Source organism: Lutra lutra, chromosome 2 (genome assembly GCF_902655055.1).
Source record: "Lutra lutra chromosome 2, mLutLut1.2, whole genome shotgun sequence".
Taxonomy (NCBI): Eukaryota; Metazoa; Chordata; class Mammalia; order Carnivora; family Mustelidae; genus Lutra; species Lutra lutra.
This window is the reverse complement of record NC_062279.1, coordinates 77475727-77498531: the sequence shown is the minus strand read 5'-3', so window position 1 is coordinate 77498531 and position 22805 is coordinate 77475727. Positions and strand designations below refer to the sequence as shown.

General features: G+C 33.1%; 1 protein-coding gene across 4 annotated transcripts in view; it reads right to left on the bottom strand.

The window, feature by feature from the left end:
* The window catches only part of FSTL5 (follistatin like 5), a 758840-nt gene that overhangs the window by 348534 nt on the left and 387501 nt on the right, over positions 1 to 22805 (bottom strand). For all 4 annotated transcript variants that reach the window (XM_047717766.1, XM_047717769.1, XM_047717768.1 and 1 more), the window contains exons 5-6: positions 18130 to 18326; positions 3952 to 4072 (exon numbers count right to left, since the gene is read on the bottom strand). In XM_047717766.1, the coding sequence (XP_047573722.1) occupies positions 3952 to 4072; positions 18130 to 18326 (318 nt within the window). The remainder of the gene's footprint in view (positions 1 to 3951; positions 4073 to 18129; positions 18327 to 22805) is intronic.

Genomic DNA, 22805 nt, shown 5'->3' with positions numbered 1-22805 from the left:
TGATGATTTGGTATTTTTTACCATTAACCTTTTCTTGTTTGTACATTGCCTTTTACTTTACTTTCTTCCACTTTTATATGGCAGAAAGAATGATAAACTAGACTCCAAAAATCTGTATCCACAAGCAAATAATCAATGGGTCAAGAGAAGTTTTTTATTTTTTTTTTATTTTTTTTTTTAAAGATTTTATTTATTCATTTGACAGAGAGATCACAAGCAGGCAGAGAGGCAGGCAGAGAGACAGGAGGAAGCAGGCTCCCTGCTGAGCAGAGAGCCTGATGCGGGACTCGATCCCAGGACTCCGAGATCATGACCTGAGCCGAAGGCAGCGGCTTAACCCACTGAGCCACCCAGGCGCCCCAAGTTTTTTATTTTTTTTAACTTCTCTGGACTTAGTTTATTCCTTCATATCTTCATTTAGGGACTTTTTAGTTTTCTGGGTATTGTTTTTAGGGACTATCTGGGGGGAATCATTCTGGATGCAAATAATATATATATATATATATATATATATATATATATATATCCATACTAAATCTGTCATTTTTATCATTATCTGTCTGTGAGTATATACTCGTAAGGGAAAGAAAAATAATTTTTTACGTTGATTTAACTATCACAGCACCCTATACACAGGAGTACTTAATACATGGTTTTTGAATAGATTGGTTTTCTCACTATCGTTACACATTTTTACTCATGAAACTACCTTAATATTTTATAACACAGTGACTTTTAGAAACACACCATTTTAAAAAGCCTGTCACTAAACTTCACAAAACCAAAGTGGGTTTAGTTATAAAGTATTATAACAGATGGAAAGAAAGAAATAGATACATATCTCCTACTGAAGACGTATAAATATGTCTTATTAATGCAGACACATTCCATACAGATTAATTCTGCTATCTCTGAGGGATCACTGTATAGTTTGATGACCTGTTTAAATTAGTGAAACACTGAAAATGGAATACTTCCCAGAAAATTGCTTGGTGAGACCAGAAAGAATATTAAAATTTTCCATCTAATTCTAGCATTACTTAGAAAAACATTATCTTCTCTAAATGATTATGTGAACATCATTTTATCATTGTTAAGGGATAGTTTTGCGATTATACAAAAAGAAAAAAGATCATAATATGATTGCTGATTGCCAAGTGCTTTCATTATCTAATATCTCTTTATGACTTAGAATATTAAGAATGTAGACCTTTTGTGTTATACATAATTTTGACCTAATGGCAGAAACATTACAATATTCATTAAGTTCATTGCATTTACTATAAATAATTTCCATAAAATCATTGCATATTACTTTCTAATAGTGAACCCAAATCATATAGATTTTTTCCCTTTCAACTTCAACAGTTCCTAGTATGATTTAGCCCCCTCATAGACAAAACTTAACTATTTCTCTATTGAATACTTTTATTGATAATACAGATTTCTGAGTTGTAGAATTTTCCTTATCAGAACAATAAGCTGATCCACCTTGCTTTCCTTAGCAACATTAAATCATATCTCAAAATGCAGTATCATTTTTTTCCCCTAGGATAAGTACAAGCAGCTGTATTCTGGACAAGATTCTTAGATTCTTATTTACTGATATTGCTGGGGATCATTATTCAGTCTTTGCAGTGCTGTCACAAGAAAAACATATTATTTAGACATTATTTTTATTGTTTTAGTTTCTAGCTCTACCATTTCATCATCAATAATAAGCATATTTTAAATAAAAATTCTACACAGATAGCCACTTATCTTATGATGCTTGATCAATTGCATACCACTAAAAATATTTTTTGCTCTTGCTACAAGTTTCAGTCACCTAGTGACTAGTCACCTAGTCAAATCCATGCATCTACACAGTTTAAGGGTGAGAGATTGGAGTTGGTAGATTAGACTGCTTGTTTCACAAAGCAAGTTAGTAAAATAGTAATAATAATTGATATATTTTCATAGAATTTCAGACCTGGAACAGATCTTGCAGTTGAATTGGTTTCTGCAAATACCCTAGTTTGTCACACATTTGAGTTTTTATGTTTGCTATTCTTTTTGTCCAATTCCCCATCTCCTACTGACCAAAGCCCATATCCACTCATCCTGGAGACTAATTCAAAAACTACCACCCTCAAAAAGTCTCCTTGATTTCCCAAACTGGAGAGTATTTTCTCAATTCACTTAATAATTTATGTAGGTCTTTTTATGATATTTATCCCTTCTATCTTGTATCTAGTGTTTATATATATATACATATATAGTCTTTATATAATAATATAATAGGATGATATTAATATAATATAAATATAAAATAATATAAATATAATTTCTTTCTTGATAAACCATAATAACTTCTCCTTGCCACCATGAGCACACAAACTAATGACTATTATGGAGTGAAGTTCTGTGGAAAGCACATATACGTCATAGTCTGACAGAGGTTTAATAATAAACTCAGCCACTTAATTCTTAATTTCTCTGTACTTCAATTTCTCCATACAAACACAGAATAATAATACTGCTTTCTTGTTGTTAACTTTGAAATATAGTTTCACCTTGTGACATACTTTTAGGAGATTAACAGTTTATGGAGTTGTCCTCCCTTGTGATCCTGCTTTTTAATCTAAAATGGAAATGAAATTTAATTAAATCTGAAGAGCATACTGATATCTTGCCTTAAAGCTTTGTAACCTGCAACTATTTCACATATATTGTTTTACTTTTACCGAATATTACATACCATATAATTTAATGTTTAACATAAAATTATCATATGACAAGGAAATTACTACCCTTGTTTATATGAATTTTCAGAAATTTAAGTAATTTCTCTAATATTAGACCACTGATAGATGGCAGAGGTATGATTCAAAAGAGATCTTTTCACACCAAGCACATATATCATTTCCTGCCTTTCTGGAAAGTAATATATACATGTGTATACATATAACATATTAAAGATGATAGATGATAGATAGATATAAAAAATACTGGTTTCAGTGCTAAATTAAATCCTTTTGAACTTTGATTCTTTGGTGATTTTCAAACACCAGCCAGTTCATTTAATTTTTACATACATCTCCTATGTCTTTCCTTTCTCATTTTTGTCTCCTAGTCTTTCCGTTTTGAATTATTTTTAAAGAATAACCTAGTAGGTAACTTTTTAAAGCCAGGTCATCTTCATAACTCCCTTTTATAAAGCACATATAATCAATTTTAAGAATTGATAAAGCGGGGCGCCTGGCGTGGCTCAGTGGGTTGAAGCCTCTGCCTTCGGCTCAGGTCATGATCCCAGGGTTCTGGGATCGAGCCCCACATTGGGCTCTCTGCTCAGCAGGGAGCCTGCTTCCTTCTCTCTCTCTGCCTGCCTCTCTGCCTACTTGCGATCTCTATCTGTCAAATAAATAAATAAATAATAAAATAAAATAAATTAAAAAAGAAGTCTTTAAGCAATTGAAATATATATAAATTATTCCAAAGTACCTTAACATTATACCAAACACCTTAACATAAATATAATTTTTCCATTCCTATGCTTGTTACCATAATGTAAACTCTATCTAGGAATCTGCTTTAGTTTCCCAATAGTGTAAAAACAAAAAAGTCACTGTGAAAATAATTAAATTGGTTTTGACATACATTGAAAGCCAGTCAAGTACTGCTCCTACTCCAAACCTTAGAAACAACATTGTGGAATTAATGTTTTCAACTAAAATCAGTAAGGACGGATATCTAGGGTTATCAAGTATTCCCAGTTTTTCATTTTAGAATCATTAAACTCCTTAGCTTTTACATATATTTCAACAACATTTAAGTACTTAAATTATCTTACTTATATATCACTTCTCTTAAAAAAAGAACAACTTGTACTCTGAGATCAAGCAAACACACGGTATTGTGCAAAGAAACAGGAAAAAGAATGAAGAATTAGAGAATGGATATTATACTCACGGAATGTTCTATAAAGTTCTTCAAGAGCCAGGTGCTTGTCAGAGTTAAAATCGTCGTATTTCAGTAGATCATACAAAGTACAATCAGAAAGATCCTTGACAAGTTCTTCCTGTTTTATCACCTGACAGGAAAATGAAACCATACAATTATAACCTTCTTAACATTTCTATTGCACAATTCATTATACATAATAATCATTTAATAGATCATTTTAAGTCTGCAATTGGGCAAATAACCGAACCTATGAAAAATCCAGATTTTCAGTTACTGGACAATTATTTTTAACCATTCCAAAGATAAAAAGTTAAAAAGTTCAGATAGGTACTTAGAGTTTAGTCCTAACTTTCTAATACAAAAATTTCACAGTAGGACCCAGAAAAATCTGAACTTTACAAGGACATTTTGTATTTTACTCATTTTCTTTGCTCCATTTACACTGACTCAAGGAACTATCTCCACATGAAAATTGCCTCCTACGTCTCAGTGACCTCTGTCAAAATAAAACAGGACACTTTTTCAACAAAAATAGTGAGATTGTTTGTTCCAATTTTCATCTCCAAATTATTTGTGAAAAATGAAGTTAGCTTTTTTTTTTTTTTTTCTTCTTCTCTGCCTAAACTCCTCCTCAGCTGGAAGTTAAGCCATTTGGGATTGTGCGTAAACTCCCGGGGTCACAAAAGAGCTATTAAGCAAATAACTGTTTCCAGGAGCCAGAGAGAATGAATGCTCCAATTGATGATGAAAATCTACCCAAGTGTGAGTGAGAAAAATCATCAAACTGCCTTTCTACTCTGTGCTCTGTCCTATGGACTGAAGCTGTAGCTTTTTTATACTCAACTGCTCTAACTATTGCCTCTCAAATAAAAGAGCCTCAAGAATTTTCGAACATTCCTGTCCATCTGGGGGGCTGCAGAACTGTGTCCATGGCTTTTCATAGTCTCCCACATACAAAGGCAGTATTTCACATTATAGTGTGTGTTTTTTAAAAGGCAGTGCCATGTAATCAGAAAATGCAGGCTCTTGAATTCAGCCGGGTCTGGGTTCTGCTCCTGCCAAGGTCACTTCTATAATTTCTGGCAAACCATTGAACATTTCCTCAATTAGAAATTGCAGATAGCAACACTTATCTCTCATGGCTACCCTGAAGATTACACACACACACACACACACGCACGCGCATGCATGTCCATAAACGTGCACACACACACTCATATAGATGCAAGACCACACATAATGTGCACTCCAAAGTAAATCATTTAAAGTAAAAAAAAAAAAAAAATTAATGTAATGTGTTTCTTATTCAAACAATTCACTGCCGATTTCCACACCAGCTTGCACAGGCACTACTGTGTGTTCACGATGTATTACTGTTTTTGAGAAAGCAGTATGCATCAGACTTCCTTTGTTAGATCGATGGCAGATTAGCGATACCAACTTCTAAAGATTCTCAGATGCTACTGAACTACTTTTTAATAACCCTTTTGGGAACAGTCCCATGTTAAAAGTTCCGTTACTCTTGAGCATGGATGAGCTGTAGAGGTAGCTCTGAGGATGGAGCTTAGCATAAAGGTCCCTAGAGCCTCCAGCCCCCTCCAGTCCCAGCCACCTGAGCATAGCCAAACAGAACTTCCACAATATACTGAGTTATCTACTCTTGTGCAATGTATTCACATTTCATTGGTGAAGTTCGTATTTGCTGCCTTGGGGGCGGGGGGTGCCAGGCAAAACATTTATCTGCTTTAATTGATCCGCATAAATAGATATTGTTGAGAGAGAGTATTAAGCCCTACACTTTTGCACAGTCCAGCTGGAGGGATTAACAAAACTACCTCATGGCTGAAGCCACCTCTCCCATAAGCCTAGTGAAAAAACTAATACTGCTTTTCTATTTAGAAAGCAACAGAGCTCTCCGTCATTCTCCATCTGTTATTTGTTAGATCATGGAAAATGACTTTTTCCCGGGTGGTAGGGGGGCGGCATATTTCATCTGACCTCACGAGGCTCTTCCTAAAGAACTACAATGCAAGCATTGCGGTGATTTTAAGGATGCAGTGACACCAGGTTTTGGTCACGTATTTTAAGGATATATTTTAGTGGTTTTTATTCTCATACATGTTCATAAAGAGAAGGAGATGGAAAAACCAGGAGAAAAATCTTCATCATTTTCTCTTTCATATTTTCTATTTTAATAGTTTACTCAGATTAAGTCATGTATTAGACAAAAAGAATGAACTTCTACCTTTTTTCCTGAATGCCAGCATAAGACTAGATAGAACTTGATTTGATCTTGGTCTTCGTTTGATCATGATTGTACAACGTAAACTGGATGTGTTTTAATGAGTGTGCCTTAGCAAAACAAATGGTCCTGGCTAGAAGTTTTTTTAAAGCCAAAAACGAAAAGCAAAAAACCCACCTCTGTTCACCTATATTGGACCATGTCCATGTACGGGAGAGAGGTGATTCTTATCATCAATATTTCAAGTACATATTTTCTTCATTTATTCCATTTTTTGGTCAAAAAACAGCCTACTTAAAACATATTTCCTAGTAACTTCTTCTGCCCTTTAGGTTTCCTAATGGATCTGTGTACAGTCTGGGGTATTCCAAAAGAGAGAGATACTTTCCTATGACCTTTCATTCAATGGATCAATTGCTTTAGATATCTAGAGTTTTGATAAGCTTATCAAAGTGTCTGTCTGCAAGAAAGTAAGCAGATTTCCTTCCCAAGTGTACAGTAATACATTAAGCATTCTTTGACACAGGGATCCAAACTTTTAGGGCTTTCATAGCTGCCAGCATTTCCTTTATTTATGTCTGGCACTGATTCTGAAAGCTTCCCCGTCTAGGCTCCCAAAACACATGTGTTATTTTTGACCTGGTGATCATGACAGAGCCACACTCACTGCATATATTGTGAAAAAAATACATATATGGATATGTATTTTTAAATTTTTTTATATATCCTACATATCCTACAATGAAGATTTAATCAAGGAGATAACTCATAATTTCATTTGTTATCTACTGTAAAATATTGAGTGTTTTCCCCAAATTTACCAGTGTTTGGTGAACTCTCTAAGGCTAAAAGACAAAAAGTCTCACATTCTTTAATGATCAAAAATCAAGTTTCATGAATCTTGGGTTCCACAGAGATTAGAGTCAGTATGACAAAATAGAAGTATTAGTAGAATGTATGTCATCCAGGGAGCTCAGATACACAGCATCCCAGAGGGGATACATATTTAATTTCAAAGTAATAGAACTGTCAAGGTTGCATGAGGAATTGTAATAACTCAGGGATGATTCAGTGTTTTTGTATTATATTCTTTTTTGTTCAAAAACAACAACAAAAACAAAAATAAAAACAAAACACCCAGTTCCTCCCAAAGTAAACTATTCTCCTCATTATTCTCTTTCATTTGTTTATTTAGATATCTATTCAACAAATCATTTTTGACTATCTACTGTGTGCCAGACTCCTAGATTCTGAAAACAAGATAAAGATCCCTCCCACGTATAACTTATATGCTAGTAAAGGGGGAACAAATAAATACATAAGTAAAATATATTGTATATCAGACAATAACTTATTTGAGGACAAATAAAACTGGAAAGAAAAAAAGAAAATGCCAGAGGTGGGTGGAGAGGATTGTCTCCCTGCTGTGGAGATGTGTGGATATTAGTTTTCTGGGCATATATCATGACTTAGAAACCAAAGATTATTATACTGACTCTCATAAAAGAGGTAAAGTATATGGAATCAGTTCTGATGGTCTCAAGTCAGGTCATGGTGATGAGGGGTGAGGGTATAGAAGGACAATGGAGTAGAATCTTCCAATTCTGTCTTTTTCTTTATTCTCCTTGGTGAGACAGAAAAACAGCAACAGTAAACTCATGGAAAGACACACCAATCATTTGTTCAAGAGCACATCAGAGGCTGAGCTCTTCCTGATCCTTTGCAAGCTATTTTTCCTCAAACTAATTACAACCATGTCGCAGTCACAGTGATCCAGTAGATCAGAGCTCAATGTTCCTCTGTTTATACAAAGTACATCACATTTGTGAAGTTGAGGAGAAGAAGTTATATTCACTCTCTACTTGACAAATTGCATCAAAGCCTGTGGGGTCAGGAAATAAATATACTTCGATAGAAATATGTATTCTTCAGACATTATCCTTAAGATTCTCCTACACACTTGATATGGATGGGTTGGCTTCTCTACTGCTTGGTTCTCTGAACATCTTGTATACTACCTTTCTGCTTCTCCCCTCCCCCTACCCCCTCCTCTTGTCTTTCCCTTTGTAACAACAAACATGTGCCAAGAACTGTGCTAGGGGTTGGAGATATGGTAGTAAATAAGAATGACATAGCCTTTGTCCTCATGGAATTAATTTTCTGGAGAAGATAAGTGGGAACAGGAAATCAAATAATTAAATAAACAAGATAATTACAGATTGTCAACAGTGTTCCAAAAAATAGACAAAGTGAAAGGACAGAGAGTAAATAATTAATATTACAGATTATAATTGTTTAACTATATATAACCGATGTTATCCTGAACTAGGTGTATTACAAGAAAAGGTTTACATAAAAATTAATTAACATCTTTTAAGTTCTTTTCTAGGTTTTGTAACATTTAAAAAATCAATAGGGTCAAAGTTAATTATTTTGAAGGACCTGCTGAAGAGATAACATTAATGGGAAGAAAAATATTTTATTTTTAAGGCATTCTATATGACTCATAGGGATTTTCTGAATGTGAATTCCCCGTTTTAAAATGCATATTAATATTCCAAGGGAAAGATTCTATAAATGATATGCTTAAATGTTTTAAAAACAATTTTTTAAAAATTTTCCACCCAATTGTCTTGTGCATATTATGAAAAGCATTTAGCAAAAAAAAAAAAGAATACTTGAAACTCTTTACTAATGTTTCCAGATAGGATTGAAAGTCCTTTTTCTTAATTGTAGCCTCAAGCTGCAACTAAACAATCACAAGCCTTACCTTTCTCTGTTAAGTGCTAACTGTTGCTGTTATTACCCTTCTGAAATCTTTAGTAGCGTTTGAAAGGAAATTGCCAGTACTAGAAAGATCTACCTACTGGCATTGCCACTGCCATTCTAAGTCAAACACCTGGTTTCTGCTACCTTATTTCATCTACCAGAAGGTTTATGGGGCTTTAAAATGTTAAATAGGATTAATTACCATGGCATTCCCTGGAAGTCCTCACTTATCTCCCTTCTCTATCCAGACAAGAGCTTGTTTATTTGCATTTAGTTTGTTCCCACTAAAATAGCTTTAATCTATTAGACAAAACAATTCTTACCAATCTTATAGTAAATAAATATGTTGACTAGATACCAGAACCTTTTAAAAAATCTTGAAAATTGTAATAGGCTTCATCAACTCAAAATAAAGATTAATTGTCCATTCCCTATATAACAGCTCTAATAATTTTTAAAGAAAATTGTATGTACAGAAGTTGCAAAAACATCATTGCCATGCCCATTCTGATAGCTTAAAAATATCTGGTCTTATTTATTCTTGCTTTTAATTTAATTTTGTAAATGTATTCACATATGGTAGTCATTGAGCAAATAGCTTTTTAAGTCAAATATGTATAACATAATAATCTAAATCCTGCGAACAAGTAGCTTTTTTTATTATTTTAATAAAGAGTTGGCATGTGTGCACATTAGGGAAATATTTCATTCTAATATGCATGCCTAATGTGAATCAGCTTATTAAGATGACAAAATCTAAATGAAGAAAGAGCTAAATCAATATACTCAATACAGTTGCTTATTTAAACTCAGAATCACAAGGGAATGATTTTGCTTACTTAAATTCTACGGGTGGTTATTTTATGAAATAGGGAGAGGCCGAAGGAGTAGATTTTCCAAGCTGTTAGCACTATTTCACTTTAAGAACCCTATGTTTACTACTATTAAGTTAAACAAGGAAGCCATTAGACTGAGTTGGATCTAATGCTCTGGCCCCTATGTAAGCAACCCAATATCTAAGCCTGTAAATGCCTCAATTTTCAAAACTGACAACCAATCACAAATAGCCAAGTATGCTTTAAGCAATAGCCAATCAATGATTTCCTTACTTAGCTTTCTCCTTTTCTCTAGAAAAATTTTCCCTTAGCTCCCCTCAGCGGAATGCATCATAACCACTGCTAGTTTGGCACAGTCCAATTCAAATAGATTTTTGCCCAAATAAATTCTTAAAATTTTATGATGCCTCAGCTTACCTTTCAACACTGCTAACAAATTCAAGGGTGCCATTCTGCCAGGTGAAATCTGCTTATTAGTCCCTTCATCTTACCCTAAAGACCCAACATTTGAGACCACAGTGCAAGACAAAGTTGTCCATTCCCCTCTAAGGGACAATCTGGACAATTTCCTTTGTGTTTCATACCCTGATTTAGCTCTGTGACCCTATGAATTCTCCATATTGCTATGCACGTTTCCTTCTCTGGCTCAATTTCCATTCCTTTCCAACCCAAACCCAACATAGTGACCTCTGGAAATCCTGCTCTCTGATCAGAAAACTCTCTTTTATCTTCCATTTCTTATAAAAACATGTTCTTCACCACATTAACTTTAAGAATTCTGGCTACCCCTTAAGAAAACAATTTGTCTAATAATTTTAACAATCGGAGACCAATTTTTCTCTCATATCCATTCTATCTCAGCAAGGAAGATGGTCAATAACTCAATGGCTCCCTCTTGGCACTTCTGGATTTTTTCTGCTTCCTAAACCTGTCTTCATTAGATAGATAAAAAATGAGAGATGGATGGATAGATGGAGAGAGAGAGAGAGAAAGGACCTACTTCTTTGGATCTCAGGCCATTCAGCTACATAATTCTCTTCCATTCTCTCCCCATAATTCACAAATAAATTTAGCTGTTGATTCACAATCTTTCTGCCTACCTTAACTCTTTTAATATCCCCAGTGGTTCCACTATACATATGAATAAACCACCCAGAACCACACTGAGCCACCCCCCAACTTTATTTTTTTCTTTTAAACAATAAATGATCATTAACCTTCACACTTCTAGTGACCTTTCCCTACATGATAGACTGGCCAGGAGGAATATATTCATACCTTTGGTCACTTCATCCTGAAATCTTTATTTCAAGCATCCATCACACATTCAGGTCTGTTGTAGAGAAAATATGTTTTGAAAGCCACAAATATGTTACTATGTAGCTGAGCACCTGACTACACTAATCATATATATAACACTTGGGAGAGATATCAGGTTTGTGATCATGCTATGCAAAAATATACTTTTATGTTTGTAGAGGCTTTTGCAGTAAGCTATCATTCTATGAGTCATACATTGGTATATGATAATCCAATGTGGAGCATATTGTTATAAGAATGATTTTCACTGAAGCAAGCATCAGTAAAGCTCAGATTTCACCATAGATCCAAAGATAGCATCAAGTTCTCACTTTTGGGGAAGATAATTTAAGAAAAGAAAGAGAGAGAGATACAGATAATAGAGATGAACCTCAGAAATTTGCTTAGATGTGGGGAGTTGAGCTAAGGAAGAACACCAAACAAATAAGGTTTCACACTTTATCAAAACGGTCTTCAGAAAAAGGCAGAACATTTGGTTTTACCTTTAGTATACAGAATTAGTTACCAGCAAGGACTACTCAGTTTAATAATCTCATTGTGAATGGAATCCAGATACTATAGCGTGGATCTGAGAAAAGATACAGACCTCTACAACAAAATAACTGCCCATTCACCTGTTTTCCATAAAGAGAGGATAGATATTTAAAGACAAAATGCACAAAAAATATTTAAATGTGATTGAAATGCTACCTTTTTCATACAGTAATTAAGACACTTATATGGGAAGGAGTCAATGGTAATCTGTTCTGTTCCTATAAAACAACAAAGTTTATAAATAACACACTTTCCCTACTATCCATCTCCATATCATTTGGGGAACAGAAATCCTCACTCAAATGCTGAAAGTGGGCCATACACTTGAGGAAAGAGAGAGATACGGGACTTAATTAGGTTCTGAGAGTATAAAAAGTAAGGCACAAGACAGAGGCTAGGAATTTCCTTACATTTCAAAGACTGATGATGTATTTCTCCTAAAGAGAAGAATATGATAGATACTGGTTTTTGATGTTGGTATTATATCCTATAACCTGTCATTAGTTTTTTTAAAAGGATAGATATTGGCAACTGTGAAATGTGATGTATTTGTCATACAAATTCAGGAGAATATAAAATAGAACATACTGTTTTACATGATAAAGCATTTGGAACCCCAGGCTGAGAGAGAGATTTAGGCACTGAATCTATGGTGTAGGAAATGCAAAGCATATCATGGACAAAGCACAAGGAAAGGAAAAGTGTACAAAACACTTCATCTAAACTGGATTTCAATTTAGGATTTAAGTAATTTGTGATGTAAACACCCTATAACTCCCTTACACATCTTCAAGCAAGTCTACATTGTTTCTTGCAAATATATATATTTTACATATATGTATATATATATGTGTGTATATATATATATAAAATTATACATGTATATACATAAAATTTTTGTAGAGTTCAAAAAGAAGCACAAAGGGGACATAGACATCTAGATTATAACAATAAAATAAGTATCATTACTATTATTAATACTATTACTATTAGTTACTATAACATAGTACTCAGGATTTAACAATTCATGCTGACAAATATGTAAGTACTTCAAAAGAGATGAGCAAAATAAAAACACGCCATCGTTTATTTTTTCTAATTTCTTGGGAAAACCAAAACTATTTCTTTTCTTTTGCAGGAAACTTTTTTCTTTCTTTTTTAAAAAAAATTTTAATGTTTATTTATTTTAGAGAGAGAGAGAGAAAGAATGAGTCAGTGGGGGGAGGGGCAGAGGGAAAGAATTTTCAAGCTGATTCTCCACTGAGGAGGGACCCCCACTTGGGCTCAACCTCATGACCCTGAGATCATGACCTGAGTCAAAACGAAGAGTCAGATACTTAACTAACTGAACCACCTAGGCACCCCTCTTTATTTTTTTAAAATATTTTATTTATTTATTTTAGAGAGAGAGGGAGTGTGCACATGCGTGTGCATGGGGTGGAGGAAGGGCAGACTAAGAGGAAGAGAGAGAATCTCAGGCAGACTCCCTGCTGAGCCTGGAGCCCAACACAGGCTCCATCCCTGACCCTGAGATCATGACCTGAGTTGAAATTGAGAGTTGGATGCTCAACTCACTGAGCCACCAGGTACCCCAGACCATTTTTTCTTTTCATTATAAAAGTTGGTATTAAAATTTTTGTATGTTTAATAATGTGTATGTAGATTTCTGTGTCATAATGGCTGTGACCTAATGGTATTTAAGTTGTTATCACCTATCATCCAAGTGTAAGCATTAAAAAAAATGCAAAGGGGGATGATCATAATGGAAATATTATTCAATCACTCATTCAATAACTTAAGTATATGTGTTCTCTTTATTTACATTATCATCTGTGTCATCACATGAAAGTTAGCTTTGAAAATATAATTATAGCTAACACACTGTATTTTCTGTGTGCTAATCATGTTCCTAAGAAACATATATATTGTAAATGATATAAATATTATATTAAATTTACACAGTCAGGACTAGTGTTATTGTCAGTATATAGAAAGGAAAACTGAGTCACAGAAAGTTTAAGTAACTGGCCAAAGGTTCAGAGGTAGTAAGTAGTAAAGATGCGATTTGAACCCAGGCACTATAAAACAAAGTTCTTATCTACTACACTTTGGTCATAAAAAAAGGATTATTTTGAAAAAAAAAATTCTAGGACTTTATCAATTTAGAACCACTCATGCCCTTCCATTTGTAACATTCTCTTTTGGTCTTTTGAAATGCATACATCATTTTAATCTTTCTTGATTTCTTTTCTTCTGTTATTACCTTTTTTAACTCTTCCAGATCCTCTGTTACCAATGGCAAATCTACCAGAGAACTATCACTGAATATATTAACTTAGTAAAACACAATTCTTTTGAAAATCTAAAACTTCACTTTGCTATAAATTTATATCTTATAATTGGGTATTTTCAACATACAAAATGGGCCTCAGACTGAAGGATGAAATGTGCGGTTACAGATGTTAAGGTTGAGTGTTGAAGAGATGTATTTAACAAGATTTATTTCTATAAGTGGTCAGTTTATTTTAGTAAATATTTTCTTGCTGAGACAAATTGTTAGCTGTGATACTAAGGATCCTATTCCTTTTATCTACTACATTTTTTAAAAAAGATTTTATTTATTTATTTGACAGACAGAGATCAAAAATAGGCAGAGAGGCAGGCAGAGAGAGGGGAGGAGGAGAAGCAAGCTCCCTGCCAAGCAGAGAGCCGGATGCGGGGCTCGATCCAGGATGCGGGGCTCGATCCCAGGACCCTGGGATCATGACCCAAGCCGAAGGCAGAGGCTTTAACCCACTGAGCCATCCAGGCGCCCCTATCTACTACATTTTTTATTCATTTTCACTCTCAACTAGAAAGGCCTGTAGGTTCTAATTTACTTGAAAATCTGCAAGAAAAATTTTACAATATATATTCATTATGTGGAATAAAAATAGAATGTATGCAGCCAGCTCTCATGCTGCAATTGTAAAACCTCAAAGCCAAATTATATTCTTTAATTTTTCCTTGTCACTGGCAGTTTCTTAGAGCTATGTATTATATTTCTACTAATAATAGCTTGTAAATTATTAAAAGACACCATTAAGATCCTTTCCCTTTTTATCCTTCTAAGTTAAATTATTTCAAAATTCCATTTTAAATTATGACATTATATGCTTCTAAGTTTATTAATAAAGCCATATGTATTATTGGTTATAATATTTAGCAAAAAGTTCTTAAAGAGTAACTGTAACCCCAAAAGACACAAGTCAAAAATAATACTTATGCTATACATATCTAGGTATTCATTCTATCTTTTCTTTTTTTTTTTTTTTAAGATTTTATTCATTTATTTGAGAGAGAGAGCATGAAAGAGGAGAAGGTCAGAGGGAGAAGCAGACTCCCTGTGGAGCTGGGAACCCAATGCAGGACTTGATCCTGGTACTCCAGGATCATATCCTGAGCCAAAAGCAGTTGCTTAACCAACTGAGCCACCCAGGCATCCATCACTCCCATTTTTTCAAGCATGTTTGTTATAACCTTCTGTTGTTGTTGTTCTCCTTTTTTTATTTCATAGTTGATTACTGACAGATGAGGTACTGATATTTTCACAATACACTGCTGAAAGTGGAAATGACTTAATGTGGTATGGGATGTATTCAGAAGGATCTTAGTAAACCTCCCAGAACTTTCCTTGGATTTACCTCATGTAGACCTGAGATACAAAAGAATTCCTGAAGTTTCTGAATATAAAGTTTCTGAGGATAACTTTCAGATGAATTGGAAGAGTACTTTTCAGACATACAGCAAATCCAAAGCAAGGGAACAGAGAACACAAAATTAATTTTGTAGCAGATGAACTTTATTATAGGTTGAGTTATATCTTCTTAAAAGATATTTTGAAGTCTTAATCCTGGTGCCTCAGAATGTAATATATTTTTGGAAATAGGGCTGTTAAAGATGTAATTAGATAACCTAAAATGAGGTCATACTGGAGTAGGGTGGCTCCTTAATCCAATATGACTGGTGTTCTTTAGAAAAGGCAAGGTGTTGGGAAGACAGGCACACAGAGAGGATGCTATGTGACTATAGAAGCAGAAGGATGTTACTACAAGCCAATGAATGCCTAACACTGCCAGAAACTGAAAGAGACAAGCAAGAATCTTCTTCCAGATATTTCAGAGAGAGCATGGTATAGCCAACTCTTTGATTTTAGATGCTGAATGGAGAGAAAGGTTGATTTAGAAACCCACTTTGCAGTGGTTTTCAGGGTTAAGGCTGCCCTAGGAAATAAATACAAACTTGGTGTGGCAGAAACTTGAAACAGGTATAATTGAAGTGCTGGCACGGCCATTTTCTAGTGAGGAGAAGTTTTCCATTTGGATTTAGATGGAGCTACTATGATAATAACTGGATTTGGTCAAAGCATGTTTGTAACTAATCAATGGTTACAGTGGTGTAGAAATGTTAATAAAACTAATATATATAGAAATAATATATGTATTACATACATAATACATATATTATATTACATATAGAATATATAAAATAAAAGCAAAAGCAAAAAGCACAATATATTCTAATATGTCAAGTCTATGTAGATCAAGGTGATATGCCTCAATTATAAATTCATTTTAATTAACTAGTAATTTCTTATAATTATTATAAATATAAAATTCTACAGTTTCTTTCTTGAAAAATAAATCATGAGGTAAATGATAAGATAGGTATTTTAATTATAAAATTTAATTAATTTTACTTTTATTTTATTTAATTTTTAAATTTATTTTATTTAATTAATTTTACCTAAAATTCCAGATTTTGGTTCTTTAAATCCCAATGCCTGGATTTAGTAACTAGTCAATAAATGCAGTCTGGATTAAAGGAGATAATGAAAATGATATATATTTTAATTAACTAGAATGACAAGAACTGTAATCAATTTACTTACAGTTACTTTGATATAAAGTTCTAAACTAAGTTACACTATTCCAAATCTTAGAAATCTTTGCAGAATAAAACCAATATTCCACAATGTCAGATTTTTAAAATAAACCATGAAATTAACCATAAGAGATGAATGACATGACGTTATAGACTACTGGATTTTTTTTAATAACTATATTAACTGCTAAGTACTACAGCAAAATTCACCTCAACATAGTCACTATAGGGATTATCAAAAAGTCAGCAAAATTCCTCAGTGCTATCACCATTTTCCTAGATTGTTCACCCTAGATTGGCTTCTTTTCTTCATTACTCCCTAAAACCTGTATAATTTTTGAAGAAATCTTGTGTCTCCTATTTTACATTTCTACTACTTTCTAAAACTAGTTTAGTTTCTTGAATCTGTGTTAACATTTTCCTTCAAACTAGTTTTTCTCCATGACACACACATAAAAGCATTTCTGTTTTTCCAAAATGATCTAAATAGACCTTTGCTTATCCAAATAGTCTTTTTAGTAATTGGTTTCTCATTACATCTTTCATTTTGATGACAATTTTCAAATAAATGAAATTTAATAAAGTGGACTAAATATTTGACCTAAATTGACTGTATCCTAATTAATCTTTGGTTATTGAAACAAAGTAATTTAATAACTTCCTAAATGATTTACTTACATTATGTTATAGATGTGCTTAATTGCTGATGAATAATTCCCCTAAAGATTGGGTACACAAGTTCTCATTGACTAATAGACAAACATTACAAAAGCTCCAGAGTAGATCTGAAGATCTCTTACACATTTTGTAAGATAAAGAACTAGTGATTCCTTTAGGTATTTAAGGTATAGAAATCTATCAAAAGTAGTTACTGATTTTTAAACTACAAAATATCATATAAATGTTACTTGAAATTTTATTGCTGATAGAATAGTGTTGAAAGAAAAACAATACCAAAACCCAAAAACCAACCAAACAAACAAAAAATCTTAAAATGGCATCACTTAGGCCATGTCTTAATAAACTAAATTATAATAAGCTAATAAACTAATTGTAGTTCAACCTCTTCCAGAAATGTAGTCTTAATAGTACATCATGAATTTTTCAATTAGCACCAATGAGTCTACCACCTGGGTCCTTTCCAGCCCCCAAAAGAAGATGATGTAATCTACATGATAATAGCCCATGCTTTTCCCCTAAGGAAAAGTGGCCTTATCTAGAACAACCTTTCTCTTTTGATAGTAATTTTCCTGCCCCACTCTCCTTCTACAAAAACTTTCCATCTTGTACAACTGCCCCAGCACCCCTCTATTTGCCAAATGGGATGTTGCCCAATTCAATTTTGTTTAATAAAGCCAATTAAATCTTTCAAATTTACTCAGTTGAATCTTTGTTATTTAACAGTAATCAAATGTTGCCCTTAAAAGTATGTTTTGTCCACACTCTCAAATAATACAGATTAAACATACATTTTATTAATACAGAATAAATTCACACAGATGTAAAAATATTGTACATGATACATTTAAATAAACTTGTTAATTCAATCATGAATCATACCTGAATTAGTTCATTAATATCTACAAGTCCATTACTGTCGGCATCAAAATATTTAAACATTCGATCCACCAACAACTTCTTCCAAGATATGTCATCACCGTTAGGGTTTTCATTTTCTTGTGTAATATATTTTTGATTTTGTAAATCTAAAAGCATATTTTTCATCTTGCTGTATTCAGTGGCCTTGCAGTTATCTCCTGTAAAAAAAGAACTAAGTTATTTTAAAAGCAATGTTATTGAAAAGAAATCATTTATTATATTAATGTTAAGAAGCCGTTATCTCTAAAAATAACACACTTGTTACATGATTTTTCTCTTCCTACTTTGAATACTTTACAATTCATACAAGGTTAAAATAACGGACTATAAATTTTCAGGGTAAGATAGAAAACTTTCATTTGTATCATATCTACTAACAACATACTTACTGTGTATTTTCTCTATGCCAAAATAATTGGTTCTATGAGGAGCAATAGAAAAACATGATAGCTCCAATTGTTTAAATACGTTATCTTAATTTTAATCCTCACTATACATTCTTATATGGATAGTTCGCAGGTTTTGAAGCACAAGGAGATGAAATGACTTGCCCAAGGCAAAGGGTTAGATTGTGTTGGATTTTACACTTGAACTCATATATATCTGGTATCAAAATAGGATAGCATATTTTTAAGTGGAAGTATCTTTATATATTTGAATTTGTTTTGAAGAAGCTTGTGTGTGTGTGTGTGTTTGCATTTTTAAAAATTCTATTCTTGAAACTAAGCTCATATTTGTATTCTTACAAAAGTCTTTCTCTTTCTGATATTCATTTTTCTCTTTTTAGAGCACACAGTGTATAACATGATATATGTTTGCATTTTTATCTTGAAATTCTAACTTTACAAATTTTATCTCCACAAATGATGTGTAAGTTCATTGAACTAACAATGCATCACAGACTTTCAGTATTTCCCATAAAGTAGTGGGGACAATATTTGGCAACGTCAGAGTTAGTGAAAATAATTGCTTAGCTTAATGTCTTCAAAAATAACTGCAATTGCTCTAATATCATCACACAATTATTTTACAAAGGATTTTTCTTACACTGGTTCCCATGATAATGTCTTTAAGTAGTACATTGAAAAGTAGTATATACCATTGATAGGAAATGCGATATAAAATGTATTATAGAAAATACAGTGCCTAATGTGACTTGTAAATGAAAAAGTAGGTATTGTATTAGCCAAGAATTTTTAGAACACATTTTTACAGAAAGTACTAACTTTATAATTGTTGTCAATTTTGACAATTAGGCTTTAACAGAATCTACAATTTAAAAAGATTTCTGAAGATTTTTAAATATATGTCTGAACAGCACAGATTTGAAAAACAGTATTTGAAGTCTTATTCTCTTTCAAGACAAGATGGAAAACAATCTCTTCCAGAGAGATGAGAGACTGTTTTATTTTTCAAAGACAGCGAAGTAACTACTGTTGTTCAGCAATTTTAGTGTTTAGCAATCCTGTCAAGAACTTTTTTTACAATAAAATGTAAACTTTGTGCTGCAGATTAAGTCAATTTTGCATTATTCTATTCTCAGTTATAAAAAAGAAAATACTGAGAACGTTCTCATAATAGCAAAGAAATCACTGACAAAAGAGAGAAGTAATCAAGTCTAGAGGGATAGGTAGCAATTTTGGTGTCCATGAAAGTGGCACAAAAAAAGATTTAAAACATGTGCATGCTTGTGCGTGTGTGTGTGCGTGCACATGTGCATGTATCAGGAAGAGAGAGGAATATGTGATAAAGGAATCGAAAAAGCATCATAGACTATTCCAATAGCCCTACCCAGGATTTCTGTATCTGACTTTGGGTCTGTATCTCCTTTCATCTGACTTACAGTGAGTAGGATGGAGTTTGGGAACGTTGACCTGGGTTCCAGTCAATGTGGAGATCAGAATGCTGGTGAGAGGCAATAGGAACTAAGGTTTAAATGCTGAGAAACATTCAACTAATATTTACAATTTGAGGGAAGAGGATACATTTGAGTCGTTACACTCTAATTTTGATTAATTGAGTTATGTGATCATCATAATGATCTCTATTAATACTTTCACTTCCCAACTTGTAAATTTCCTTGAAAATCCAAGTGGTTATTGGTAATCCAAAGAAAATAAAAATAAAAGCATTGTAGTTAAGGATTTATAGTCTATGGAAATGTACAAAAAGTAGTTATAAAATCACATAAAACTTTGTGGAATTTATAGATTTAATAAAATTTCTGTCATAGATTTTTAGTAATAAATGAGAACATCTGCTATTAACAATAAGTGATATGTAATGCAGGTTTCTTATGTGTCTGGAACTTTGTATGTGCTAAATCAGTTAACTCACAACAGTCCCAAAAGAAAGACAATGCAATTATCACCATGTTATAGACAAGGAATTAAGGCATTGAAAAATTGATTTGTTCAAAGTTATAGAGCTAGAAAGGAACAGAATGATTTTTATATACAAGCAGTATCTCTTTTGCCCTTTATTCTCTACTTCTCTCATCTTCAGAACTGAGTTTTATTTTTTAAAAGATTTTATTTATTTCTTTGACAGACGGAGATCACAAATAGGCAGAGAGACAGGCAGAGAGAGGGTGGAGGAAGCGGGCTCCCTGCTGAGCAGAGAGCCTGATGTGGGGCTCCATCCCAGGATCCTGAGAGCATGACCTGAGCCAAAGGCAGAGGCTTAACCTACTGGGGCACTCAGGAACCCCCAGAACTGAGTTTTAAAATCAACTTACATATGTGATTCTATAAATTTGTCCAAGGATTATTTGTAAAGTGAAAGATAAACATAATAATAAACTATAGGCAAATAGAGAAAAAAGAACTCATAAAGGAAAAAAGAAAAAGGACTACCTGAGAAGTTACAGGCAATAAGAAAGTACTGAAGAGGAAGCTAAAGGGAGAACTTTTCAAGAAAGAGGATATGATGAAATGTCAAATATTTCAGAGTAAAAGTAAGATAAACAATAAAATAAACTCATTGAATTCCTTAAATTGTAGGTAATTGGTGACCGTGAAGAAAAATTTTAGTAAATAAGTTGAGTAAAATTCTTTTTTTTAAAATTTAGAATCTTTCTTTTTTTAAAGATTTATTTATTTATTTTAGAGAGAGAGAGAGAAAGAGATTAGGGAGAGGAGCAGAGGTAGAGGGGGAGAGAGAGTCCCAACACACTCCCCACTGAGCATAGAGCCCGATGTGAGGCTTGATTCCACGACCCTGAGCCAAAAACAAGAGTCTGACACGTAACCTACTGAACCACCCAGATGCCCCTAGAATCTCCTTTTTTATTAGAGACCTCTTTTCCACTAGAATTCGTATTTTCTTCTATTTTGTTTCATTTTATTTTAATTACAGTATATTTAGCATACAATGTATGTTAATTTTAAGTGTACAATATAGTGATTCAACACTTCCACAAATTACCCAGTGCTCATCAGGGCAAGTTACAAAGGTAACCATTGGTTTGTTCTCTGTAGTTCAGAGTCTGTTTCTTTGTTTGTTTGTTTGTTTGTTTTCCTTTGTTTTGTTTCTTAAATTCCACGTATGAATGAAATATGGTATTTGTCTTTCTTTGACTTATTTCTTTTAACATTATACTCTATAGCTATATCCATGTCATTGTAAATGACAAGAGTTTATTCTTTTATGGCTGAATAATATTCAATATTTATATTGATATCATATAAATATTGAATAAATATGTTGAAAAAATATATATATATATCTCACATCTTCTTTATTCATTCATTTATTGATGTACAGTTGGACTGTTTTGTAATTTGGTTATTATAATTAATAATGTTATAAACATAGGGATGCATGTTTCTTTTTGAATTACTGTTTTTTGTATTTTTGGGGTAAATTACTGTTTTGTAAATTTTGGGGTAAATCCAGTAATGAAATTACTGGATCAGAGGGTAGTTTTATTTTTAAGTTTTTGAGGAAACTCCATATTCTTTTCTGGAGTGGCTGCACCAGTTTGTATTCTTCCCAACTGTGAATAAGAGTTCCTTTTTCTACATATCCTCACCAACACTTGTTTCTAGCATTTTCATTTTAGCCATTCTGAAAGGTATTAGGTGATATCTCAGTGTCGTTTCAGTTTGCATTTCCCTGATGACAAGTGATGTTGAACATCTTTTCATGTATCTATTGGCCATCTGTATGTCTTCTTTGGAGAAATGTCTGTTCATGTCTTCAGTCCATCTTTAACTAGATTATTTGTTTCTTGGGTGTTGACTTGTATAAATCCTTTATTCATTTTGAATACTGACCCTTAATTGAACATGACATTTGCAAATATCTTCTAAATGGAGCAGAGTTCTTTTTACAGTGGGTTAAGGAACAAAAACAGTGAACATTTGGAAATATTAAATATTTACTAACTTTTTAGTGGAAGGAAAAGTACTAGAATTATTAATGAAGAAGGATAGATATTTAGAAATGAACATTAATAGATATTTAGAAATCATGGACTCATCTATGAATAATGTCAGGCAGGAAGGTAAGAAATTTTTATTTGTCTGCTTTGATAAGGTTCCTTTCTCAAAGCTTAATCAACAGGGAGTGTTAGATTGGTGTAGCTAAGGGAAAGAAATATTTTCCTGGATTTACCTCCTATTCTGGATGGCAAG